The 12,994-nt window shown below is 38.6% G+C and overlaps 1 protein-coding gene across 1 annotated transcript; it reads left to right on the top strand.

The window, feature by feature from the left end:
* The first annotated feature begins 4,030 nt into the window (after window positions 1–4,030).
* Window positions 4,031–12,450, top strand: LOC133740004 (uncharacterized). The gene is made up of 10 exons (XM_062167833.1): window positions 4,031–4,418; window positions 5,105–5,659; window positions 5,784–7,148; window positions 7,256–7,580; window positions 7,686–7,950; window positions 8,588–8,804; window positions 9,664–10,019; window positions 10,145–10,288; window positions 10,496–10,575; window positions 12,198–12,450. The coding sequence occupies exons 1-9, from the start codon at window positions 4,305–4,307 to the stop codon at window positions 10,563–10,565; spliced, it is 3,411 nt and encodes a 1,136-aa protein (XP_062023817.1). The 5' UTR covers window positions 4,031–4,304; the 3' UTR covers window positions 10,566–10,575; window positions 12,198–12,450.
* The last annotated feature ends 544 nt before the right edge of the window (window positions 12,451–12,994 follow it).

A 12,994-nucleotide genomic window follows, 5' to 3' on the forward strand; every position in this document is an offset into this window, starting at 1 on the left:
AGAGCGTGTGGTGACGTGCCAACAAGGATAGGAAGGGACTCCTTCTGGCGCCAAATGTTTCTGTTGAATAGATGAGTATGGTCTAGTCCAGTAAAATCACAGGATGTCGTTTTACTATCGCTTCCTGGCTCATTTATCTGTAAAACAAACAAAGGTCAGAGGAAAGACCGGTTGTGCCTGCCTTCAACATCTGATGCCTAAGTCAGTATCATTATAAGATAAAGATAGTGGAAAACGATAGTAAACAGTTACCTCTTTAGGGTGTTGGAGATGGCCTACTTGTAGAGGATTTGGGGGGATGTAGCTCCCTTGCTTCCAATGTGGGACGTTTGGGCTCTCGACACCGCTCTAAAGGGTATCGCGACCCTTGTCAGAAAGTATCTTTGCTGCTGTTTGTAGCTAGATGAGTCTTGTGCTTCCGGTATTTGTGCCTATGAGGTATATATACCAATATCCATTATCTCCACTGAACCTCTATCTTTCGTTCTTCATGATCATTATAATTTTTTTTTCTTCCTTGCTATCTTCAATTTTCTACTGACTAAAAAAATAATAAGAATTTTTCAGTTCTCAGGAACTTGGGTAAAACTGAGATTGAACCTCTGTAAAATCTCCAGCTTGGTTAAAACTAGTTCTTGGGTCTTACCCAGATCTCATTTTGATTTTCTTTGTTTTTGCTTCTGAGAAAAGAAATCAATTCTAGGTGAACTCTGGGATTGAACCTCAGCAAAATCAAATATCAAATCAAAACTTGGTTTACTTTACTTTTTTTATTTCTGGTTCGTAGATTCTTCCTTGCCTTAATTCATGCATTGTAATTCATGCATCATGACAATCTCGTACTTTGAGGATCATAACAACAACCACACATTAACCAATCGAAACATAGAATCATCTATAATTGTTCCTTTTTTGTGGGCAGAGCTGACCATGAAATTGGTCCCACATAAGATGTAGATCAAACAACATGGGTTTTGCTTTGGCTTGGGTTTTGCTTCGGCCTCTTTTTTGAAGAAGAGAGTTTGAAGAGAAGAAGAGAGAGAGAGAGAGAGAGAGTCCTTGTTTAGAAGAACAAAAGAGAGAAACAACAAAATATAAACAACAAAATATAAAAAGACAAACTAAGTTTTGTTGTAGACCATTGGATTTCAATATTGCCACGTGTCTTTATCTAGCTAAAATCTTATGAAGATTAGGAGAGAATTTAGCTTAGGAGAGGATCTTTTCTCGTCAAGTAATGTACCAAGAACACAGTTGAAGCAAAAAAACTCACCAATATATATATATATATAAAGGAGAAAGAAGTTTACACTACCTAATTTGCCATTCATACGTACTCATTATTTTCTCTTTTAATTGAAATTCTTATACAAAGACAAATTTAAGATACAAAAACAGGAAACAATTAAGGACTATGGATTGTAAAATAGGAGGTGGATTTCACTCTCTATCTAAAAGTTCACTTTTTATACCCGAGATTGCCGATTACAAAATGTGATAGAAGCTTGGCCCGTGACCCACCACTATATCGGTATTGTCCCAACTTAACCATTCGGTAGGTGTTGGGTTTTAATCACAAAAGGCCTCGGTACGTTCCCTCACATTGAAACAGGTGTTGGGTTATAAGTTATATAGTCTTTTGTCACCTTTTCTGATGTGAGATTTTTCCTCTCGAACACGTTCCCTCACATTGAAAATTGGGACACAGGTCTCATATCGACAACTTTGATCCAAAGCCCACATCAGACACTTGGTAACAATCCAATTGGAATTTTCGGATGACAATATAAGGAACTCAAACTTGAGCCCATGACAATTGGAGAGGCAATTGGAGAGGGACCCGCTCTGATACCATGTTAAACAATGACAAGCGTGGTCTGTGGCCGAAACCACCCGGTAAGTGTTGGGTTTTAATCACACAAGACCTCGGTACAATTGAGTGTAATCTACCCACTTATAAGTTATATTATCTTTTATTACTTTTCTAATGTGGGATTTTTCCTCTTCAAACAGATACCAACAAGCGCAACCCCATTTTTAGAGTAATTTTGAAACACATCATATACCATTACCCTCCATTTTAGTGGGTTTAGTATTTCCAGCAATTGCAACGGCATTACCATTACCAATGCGATTACCACCCTAACCCTAACATAATATGGACCCGCTAATTTGGTTGCAAAATGTTCCACACCTACAGCAATTAATTAGCATTTTTGGGATGCATGCAATGTTATATAAATAACTAGTAACTCCGGAAATCACCACAGGTGGTCGAGTTGGTAAGAGCCTCCAGGTGTGGAACCCCCATACCCCCGGGTTCGAATCCCGCCGACGCTTATTGGAGTTAAATCCCAATATATTCTTGGTGGTCAGGGGGGAGGAAGCGTTCTGACAAGATCTCCCGAGCACGGATTAGTCTCTGGGCCTAGGAAGCCTTTGAGGACACCGTGTGATTGAACAATAAAAAAAAAAACTAGTAACTCCGGATGCAATAACAAAAACTTGTGTAGGAAAAGAAGTCATCGACTGTTGGTCTTTCCAAATAACTATATAGGATATTGTTAATTGGTCTCTCTTTCTTTCACTTTCAATAAATTTCTTAGATTAATTAGCTCCTTTTTCCTTTGATGCATTTTTTATGATCTCGATTTACAACATGGACTGGAAATCGAAGCGGTAACTAGTATTATGGACTGCCATTATTTCCTCTTGTTATGTATAAAGGAAGCCAGGAAGACACTACATAAGTACGTATCTACATCCTTCGGCCTCACTGATAGAGGAAGAAAGAGAAAAAACGAGGGGCGAAAGAAAAGATGGAAAAGAAGTCAAATCAGTTTTAGTCGTTGTTTTGATTAGGGCTGGGATTTTAACCCGGAAACCCGAAACCCTACCCGGGACAGGCCCGAACGGTCCGGGCTTTAGAATTTATTTTATCTGTTTTGCAAGGCCCGGCCCGAAATAAATATAATACGGTCCGGGCCCTGGCCGAAGAAATCAAAAAAAAAAAAAAAGCCCGAAGGCCCGTTTTCTAACTTTCTCTATCAATATTTAATACTTAAGCTACTAAACCCTACTCTCTCTTCCTCTTTTCACTGCCGCACACACCCTTCTCCTTTCGTCTTCTTCCTTTTTCTTCTCCTCTTCTCTCCTCTCCTCTCTTATTCTGTTCATACCTTCTTTTTCTTCTTCTAGCTATGATTTTGTCACACTCTCTTCTCATCTTTTCTTCTCTCTCTCTCTTCTTCTTCTTCCATCTCCTCTCCTATTCTATGTTCATACCTTCTTTTTCTTCTTCTAGCTATGATTTTCGTCACACTCTTCTCCTATTTCTATTTCCCCGTACCTCAAATTTCGGTTCATGTGTTGATGTCAACAAAGTTGCAGACTTGCAGATCGGAAAGTTTAGTTTCCAGATCCATGCCATGTTGGGGAGAAGGCCAAGAGAATTAGGGGGTTCATGTCTTCAAGCAATTTAGGATATTTTCTTCATCTATGTAAAGAGGGTTTACTGATTTAGTGGTTAATTAGTGGACATGGGATTTTGATTTTTTTAGGGATTTTGGATTTTGATCAGTAGCCTTGTAGACTTGTATGTTTTGATTTCGACTGCAATTTGTTCAATATCTTGTGTTAATCTTCTATTTTCTTCTCTGCATTTTGTTTAATTCGTGAGAAGTAAAACTTTAAGATTTGTACGAAATATGTTGATCTGAAAGTCTGAGAAAAAGTGACTGAAAAACCAGAGCATAAAGTATGGCGTCCCCCTCTGATATTGAGGTTGAGCATTTGTACAGATTTGGGCCCAAAAACCCGGCCCGAAAAAAACGGGCCGGTCCTAACTCGGTCCCAGAACTTGAAACCCACAATTTGAGCCCGGCCCGAAAAATTTCAGTTTGGGCTCGGGCCCGATCCCAGCCCTAGTTTTGATATTAAGAAAGGGAGAAATTGCTACACGTATCCGCGTGTGGCTGATCCACACTCAAAATGAATGTGAGCCTGACATTTCCCTTAGATCCTTTTGCTGTTTTGGTCTTGGTCCTTGGAAAAGGGTACATGTACGTTGCCAATAGCAAAGTAGCTCTTCAAGGCTAAGTAAAATGCCAGCTTGTGGGGAAGCTGATTCTCTTTTGCTCTTTATCTTTCACTGTAAACAAAACGATCCTCTCCTTCAAGGCTAAGCAATAATCAAAGATAAAAAGAGCAATCTAGGTAGATGGATCGAGCTGAACTAGCTAGAACAAAGTGATAGCACGCAGAAGGAAGAAAGAGTAGTACATACATAGGAATTGTTTAGAATAATGGACAAGGAGAGTGGTAAGCCAAAAAAAGAAATTGGAGGTAGGAGCTTGATTGATTTGGTCTTCTCTTGGTCTATTACAGATGTTCTCAATAAAGATCATTACAAAAACCAGGTTTGCCTCTTTGCCTCTTATGTGATTAGTACAGCTAGCCCCAATTTTGTCAGTTCTCATTTTCGTTTCGTTTCCTTCTATTGGATTTCCTTCATAGGTTTTCGGTAAATGACCAAAAGATATGCTTGTGGGATACGGTTAAATTTCTTGCTTGATGAACATATGCTTTTAGTTTATGTAATGTATAAGTTTAGATGTGTTGTGATTTGTGAAGTGTTTTCTCAATCTTAATATTCTTATTGGCATGTTTAAGATGTTTATTGCATATCCTTGTTATCAATTAATGGAGTATCTTGTACTTAAATGTTTGTGTCTTTCATTGAAAAAAGAAAGAGGAAGGTACATTGAAAATTTGAAATCTTCAACTCGACTCTTGAAATTCTCAAGTGTTTCTCACCACCTAACCATTATGTTGCATTAGTAAATTTTGATTCTACTCAATCCGCCAATATCCCAGCCTGTGGTAGCTAGATTGCAGATTTTACAGTGATAGGGGAATCCTTATTTAGCTTATGTCTTTCGATGATTGTTAATTTGTATCTTTATACGTTTGGTTTGTGCACATTTTCTTTTATAACAACTTACCAAGCTATTGTTGATCCACCAAAAAACAAAAGACAAGTGTTAACAATAACTACGTGCTTATCTGCATTTGACATTAGATAATGTTTATGAGTGACTTGCAGGTAACTACGATTCCTGAGACGTTCTCGACGGTAACGAGTTACATGAAAGCATTTGTTCCTTCACTTCTTGAGGAAACACATGATGAATTACGCTCAAGCATGATGTCCCTGTCGCGGGCACCAACTTGTGAAATTCTAACAGTTGAAACTTCCAAGGATCATAAACCTCCCAAAGACTTGTTTTACCAAATTACATGTGCAGAAGATTACGTAGGAGCATACGAGCCAGTTGTTGGTGATATCATTGCCTTGACCAATGTGAGACCAAAATCCATTGATGATTTGAATAGATCCAGAAATTCTTATCTTATTGCTTATGTTATTGGATCACAACATGGAAGTTCTGATAAGCTTCCGATACTCGCATCAAAGTCTATCAATAAAGGAGAGTCAGGAAACAAAAAGATTAAGAGCAAGAGTGATACACTTTTTGCTGTTTACCTCATGAACATGACAACAAACGTACGTGTATGGAAAGCTCTGAACTCAGAATTAGGCTCAAACACAAATCTGTTTAAGAAGGTTCTGCAAGTTCAACCACCAAATCCATCACATGTATTCTTCTGAACTTTTATCTTTACTTTAACATCATGAACCTTAATTACCTAACTTCATGTTTCAGATCAGCGCATGAATGTTGTATTCTCAATGTTAATACTACTTTGTGTTTGTTTCTCAGGGTCAGAATTCTTGCAAGATTTGTTTTTCCAATGATAAGGGCTGCCCTGAGCTTTTTACTAGATGGCCCACAATGTGTTCTGATCTAAATGATTCCCAAAAGGCTGCAGTTTTGGACTGTATCAGTTTGAGTAAGTGCCATCACCAGAATACGGTCAAGCTAATATGGGGTCCTCCAGGGACTGGAAAAACAAAGACAATTGGTCTGTCACTATTTGCTCTATTTCAGTTAAAGTGCAGAACACTGACATGCACTCCCACCAATATCGCCATCGTAGAAGTGACAACACGGCTCCTGAGATTGGTTAACCAGTCATTGGATTATGGCAATTATGGACTTGGAGATATAATTCTATTTGGGAATAGGATGAGATTGAAGATTGATAATTATGATGACCTTCTTGAGATATTCCTTGATCATCGTGCTACAATTCTGTCCACATGTTTGTCTGGTTGGAAACATTGGCTAGAGTCAATGATAGAATTGCTTGAGGATCCAAACAAACAATACTCATTGTATTTGAAATCAATAAGGAAAAGACACAATTATGAACATGAAGATTCTGGTGATAGGAGCTCAGCAAGTGATGGTGAAAACGATAATCTAACATTTGAGCAGTTTGTGAAGGAGAGACAGTACTCACTGTATTTGAAAAAGAGAAGGGAAAAATACAATGATGATGGTAAAGACAGTGATAATAGGAGCTCATCAAGTGATGATCACAATGGTTTTTTGACACTTGAGGAGTTTGTGAAGGAGAAACAGTATTCACAGTATTTGAAAAAGGGAAAGGAAAGATGCGATAATGACGGTGAAGATACTGATAACACAAACTCATCAAGTGATGATGAAACTGATGTTTTGACGTTTGAGGAGTTTGTGAAGGAGAAACAGAATTACATTGGTGAGAATCTGAAGCTGTGTATGGTAAATTTGTATACTCACTTGCCAACTTCTTGCATTTCATTAAAGGAGGTGAAGGACATGATTAGAGCTATTAATTTTCTCGAGTCAATTAAATCTTTACTGTGTCAGGGGGTTGGCATTGCTAGTGAAGGGTTCCAATTGGTCCTGAACAATTGCGTTCATATACTGAAGTCACTTCGTGCATTTTCTGTTCCAACTTCTAATGATGGTCAGACAATACGGAACTTGTGTTTGGAAAATGCTTGCTTAATATTTTGTACTGCATCAAGCTCTGCAAAATTGTACCCGGAAGGAATGAAACCACTGGAACTTTTAGTCATTGATGAAGCTGCTCAGCTTAAAGAATGTGAATCAGCAATCCCTTTACAACTACCTGGCCTTCGACATGCTATTCTCATAGGAGATGAGAGGCAACTTCCTGCTATGGTTAAAAGCAAGGTTTCCATTTGTCCTTCCTGCTATTTACTTTTTCAAATTTGCAGATTCTTTTTATGTATATAGTCTTAGCATCTGAATAAATAGACACATATTGACTTGTCAATTAGATTGCTGAGAATGCTGGTTTCGGAAGAAGCTTGTTCGAAAGACTAGTCCTATTGGGACATGAGAAACACCTTCTCAATGTCCAGTATCGAATGCATCCATCAATCAGCTTATTTCCGAAAAAGGAGTTTTACAATAATCAGATATCAGATGGTCCAAATGTCAATGAAAGGAGCTATGAGAAATGCTTCCTTGAGGGAAAAATGTTTGGATCCTACTCCTTCATAAATATAGCCGATGGAAAAGAAGAATTTGATCGTGGACACAGTTTGAAAAATATGGTTGAGGTTGCTGTTGTCTATCAGATAGTTCTTAGCCTATACGAAGGTCAGCTGTTTTAAGATGTGTCTGGTTATCTTTTTGGGTTCTTTTTTGTTAGATATACGATTTTTCAGTTTCCTTAGTTTCCTTAATTTTGGTTTCGCACCACAGAATTCACTCGAACAAAGAAGAAGGTTAGTATTGGGGTAATATCACCTTACAAAGCCCAAGTCAATGCAATTGAAGAGAAAGTCAGAGAATACAGTACGGATCATTTAGCTGGAACTGGCTTCACTCTAAGTGTGCGGTCTGTTGATGGATTCCAAGGTGGTGAAGTGGATGTGATAATCATCTCCACTGTTAGATGTAATGGGAATGGATCAATTGGTTTCCTCTCAAATCATCAAAGAGCAAATGTTGTACTAACACGTGCAAGGTACTAAGTCTACACTCTACAGTTGCATTACTATAGCTAGATTGTTGATGGATGATTCATGCAGCTAGTGGCGGATCTAGGATACAAATTTGGGGTGGGCTAATTTAACACTTATTTATAAGAATTTTTTTTTTTTTCATCGATAATGTTTTAAGACATGTTTTAAGACTAAATTTTACAAGATATTCTAAAGAAATACTAATAAAAAATGTTATAACTAAATAAAAAGGGGAGAAGAAAATGGGTAAAGAAAAAAAAACAAGATTTGCCGTTAAGTTAAAAAAGAAACTATTAAGAAATACTAATAGAAAATCAAACAATTGTAAGTTTGTAAGAAAAAAAAAAAGGGAAAGAGCAATAAACCAAAGAAACAGGAACAGAGGGGGCAGCGGGACTCGAACCAAGGCCGGAAGTGGAAAGTGGGAACAGCAAAGTAACCCCAGCACTCAGCCAACTGAGCCAACGTAGGTCTAGCGGAAGTTGAACACATATACTATATTAATTTTTGACTGAATTTTGGGTTGGGCCAGCCCTTCAAGTGGATCCGCCCCTGCATGCAGCTAGATGAATCAGATCAATCCATGTAATAGTGCATATATATACTTGTCTGTATAATTGGTTGTTGCTGCATGTGTAGGCACTGTCTTTGGATATTGGGGAATGGACTGACCTTGTCTAAGAGTAACTCTATTTGGAAGAATCTAATCATTGATGCCAAGAATCGCAATTGTTTTTACAACGCTGATGAGGACAACAACTTGTCTCAGGCTATTGCATCTGCCCTTCTGGATCTTGACCAAGTTCAAGTTTTATTCAATTCTGATTCTCTGCTGTTCAGAAATGCAAAATGGAAGGTACACACAGTTCATCATTAATTTTCAAGCCTTACAATAGTACAAATCTATACTTTTATTTAACATGTATTCTCTAGAAGGGTGGTTTTAGTTGGATCTCCAAATTTGCTATCTGGACCTCCTATACTTGGTACACCTCTAATTTATTTTTTAGAATACTTGAAAAGCTAAGTAGATCTCCTTACCTTTACCAAAACACTCTTGAAAATGATATACAACAATTTATTACTCTACTTTTTATATGTATCTTCAATCACGAAAAGAAAAAAGAATCAAAATCACATGATATTGCTCTCTTATGAGTAGGTCTCTGCTCCACCAAAATTAATCAGAGGGTTGGTTCTCAATCTTGATGTTGCTGGAATCCCTTTGAATTTGCTAAAAGAATGATTTTAAGGGTTTTTGATTGGAAGATCGAGTAATAACTATATCATAATATTCAATTTATTTAGTTTAAGGAAATTTCAAATCAGATTGTTTTGAATTTAATTTTGTATTAAATGATAATTATTATTTTTATTTAATTATTTTAACTAAATTATAAAACTATGTAGGCAATATACGGAAATTCCGGAAAAAAAAAATTAATTAATTGAATGTTATATTTGGGGAGATTTTTTTTTCTTTTCATTTTTATCTCTTTGTCCTTATTTGTCTTTTCTTATGACTTCACAAAGTTTATTAATAATTGAAAAAAGTTAGAGTTCCAAATACCAAATTTCGAGGTCAAACTAGAACCCCTCTCTAGAATTCATATTCTTCCTTCCTTCCTTTCTTTCATTTTTTTTTTTAATTCTTTGCTTCTTTATATTCCTTGGTGTTATTGTTACCCTTGATTAGTATATATGCATTTGTACAGGTTTACTTTGCCAACGAATTTTACAACTCCATCGCAAAAATTAAAGACCCCAAGATTCGTCGGGAAGTGGTTTCCTTACTGACAAAGCTTTCAAGTGGTTGGCGCCAATCTCATGAGGCGGAACTCTATGGTAGGACTTCTTGTCAGCTATTAGAGAAGTATCAAGTCGATGAGAACCTGAATTTGATTTGGAATGTGGACATTCTCCAAGAGAATTCACAACATGTACAGATTATACAAGTTTGGGATATTGTGCCACATTCTGATGTTCCAAATCTCACAAACCGTCTTGACATCATTTTCGGGAGTTACACAGTGGACAAGGTTAATCGCTGCAAACAAAGAAGTCTTGAGGGGTACGTATGAACTATATATGAACTCATATATGCGTGCACATGCTTGTCTTTGTTTTGCTTAGACGCTTAGTGCAATTATTTTATGGATCTGGTTTATATCATCCATTCTTTATCAATTGCTATAGGGACGATGTAGTTTCAATTAGATGGCCGGTGGAATATTCAAGCAGTTACAGTGAATCTGATCCTCTGGAGTTCCTTTCAACACCATTATCTTGTCTCACTCTGAGGGACGAGCCAGCTGAAAATTCAACTGCATCTTATATGAGGTGTGTGAATGCATATGATGATTAAGCATAGTTTGAAACATATATTTATTACCATCCATTACTCGGGTTATTTCCATCTATGTTGAGCCACTTCCTTATTTTATTTTATTTTATTTTATTTTTTCGCTTGAAGTATAGAATATGCAATGACATACACGATTCTTTAATTTGATTAATTTCAATGATCGTTTGCAATTCTATTGTCAGAAATAATGCATCCAACATGAGTGGAAAGGAGGCCACCGGATCAACACCAAGGTGGACAGGTGGTAATTAAATGTGATGAGGTACAGTTCCGCATCTTCTCTCAAAGTGGACAGCATTCTTTTTATAATCTAACATTAGTTTTTTAGGAAACATTTTTGGGCTAATTACTGTTTAGTACCTTGTGGTTTGTGTCCAACATCGATTCAGTCCCTCGACTTTCAATTTCATCAAAAACACTCCTGCATTACCAAATCTCATCTAATAGGTCCTTCCGTCAATAATCCGTCAATTGGAGCCGTTAAGTCGTTGACGAGGCATGCCATGTTAGATCATGTGGGCCCCACCTATCAGGCAAAATGTCAAAATTACCCCTGCCTCTCTCCCAACTCCAAAAGAACTCGGCTTTCCCTACCCAGGCCCAAGCCACAGAGAGAGAACCACCACCTCTTCTGCAATGACCGCGCCTCCGTCTCCAACCTCCGACTATCCCAAGACTCCAGACGTTTTCTACGCCTCCACCTCCAGTCTCACCCAATCAAACCCAGTTCACCAATAACATTAAACTCCAACATAGACAAAAAAAGACTAAAAATTTTCACCAGAATTGACCACCTAGAATCAAATTGAATTAATAGAAGAAGAACAGAAACCGAGACTTGCATCAAACACAGTGAAGGCGATCTCCCAAGGATAAAACAATATCTCTCTCTCTCTCTCTCTCTGATCATGAGTGCCTACTCGTGGGGGACGGCTTCGAATTCACCGGAGGAGGAGGCCATGTCGGCGACGACGGCGGCGGCGGCGTCATCTTCATCAGAGGAGGAAGAGGTGGAGGACACTGATGAATTTCAGACCACCATCTCCTCCTCGTCGTCGTCCTCTGCGAAGAAGAGGCAAAATCTCCGGTTTCATGCGGAGCTGAACCAAGTCCCTCTATTCCAGAGAGCCGTGAGACCCCTGCTTCAGACTGCCTACACCGACCGAGAGTACCCGAACGACATGTTCCTCCCCAGACACATCAGCAACGCCGCCCACTTCTGCATCTCACCATGAGCTCAAGGGCCCCACTTTCCCCCTATTGGTCCCCTTCCACCTAATCTCAACGGCCAACTTACTCTCCCCGGCGCGGCCCTTGTCCTCCTCCTCCTGCCTCACCAGATCTCATCCCTCCAGTCGCACCACCAACCTCACCTCGTACTTCCTCGTATTCAGTGGCAGCCACGGCCGCCACTTCATCATCTTCACCACCATTCCGATTCAATTGAATCAAATCAGAAAAACCCAACCTAAATTTGGTCTGAAGATTTGGTTTTGATTTGAGAAGAAGGCCGTTATTTTGGGCATTTAGAGAGAGAGAGAGAGAGTGTGTGTGTGTGTGTGTGTGGGTGTGGGTGTGGGTGTGGGTGTGGGTGTGGGAGCTGGGAGAGAGGCAGGGGCAATTTTGACATTTTGCCTGATAGGTGAGGCCCACATGATCTGACATGGCATGCCTCGTCAGCGACTTAACGGCTCCAATTGACGAATTATTGACGGAATGACCTATTAGATGAGATTTGGTAATGCAGGGGTGTTTTTGATGAAATTGAAAGTTGAGGGACTGAATCGATGTTGGACTCAAACCACAGGGTACTAAACAGTAATCAGCCTAACATTTTTATATCTAAATATCTAACTTTGAAACATGTAAACATCTGAATTTCAGAAGAGGACATTATGCAAGGCCAAAAGCAGGGGAATATGTTGATTATGCCTCATGTGGATGTTGTAAACATTACATATGAAATAGTTGCAGTTATCCAATATTTTGGCAAAAGTTGATTTCAAGTGATCTTAAATATTGCAATATTTGAAACAATTATTTCAATATGAACCGCTTACATTATTTGACAGTCCTTTGTTTTAGTATGGTTTGATGGATTACATCCAATGTTCTATAAAAAAAAAACTTTAGCTGATCGGCTACACCTCCACAAATCAATTCACTATTACATATTGATAAAGGTGTGTGAAATTTGCACACCCTAAATTATAATTTGCACTCCAACTATCAATTTTAATATTTTTATATGTACTCTTCATACGTCTTTCCGATATTACCCTTACTATGACAACATTTTTCTTCAGTCTCTCTCTCTCTCTCTCTCGTGTCCTCTATTGCTTTCAGAGAAAAGAATCGTAGTGAAGCTGGAGATATGAATTTACCGTAGTGAGCAGGGCGACTCGAAGCAGAAGTCGCTGCCGTGGAGGTAGAGGAGGAGCGAGAGCTTTCGGGTCGGATCGGCGGATTTGGGTAGGAATATGTCGGCCGAGATGGGTGGGTCAATGAATGGTACCGTCTTTGTAAATGCGAAAGAAGAGAAACTCGTGTTAGACGTCGAAGTGACCAGCGACGGTGGCCATTGGTGAAATGGTAGAGTACGTAGTGTTTGTGGTGAATGATTGAGAAGGTTTAATTGGGTGAGTTGATCAAGTCATGGGATGTGGGAATATGTTATAGCT

The sequence above is a fragment of the Rosa rugosa genome, chromosome 3 (genome assembly GCF_958449725.1).
Source record: "Rosa rugosa chromosome 3, drRosRugo1.1, whole genome shotgun sequence".
NCBI lineage: Eukaryota > Viridiplantae > Streptophyta > Magnoliopsida > Rosales > Rosaceae > Rosa > Rosa rugosa.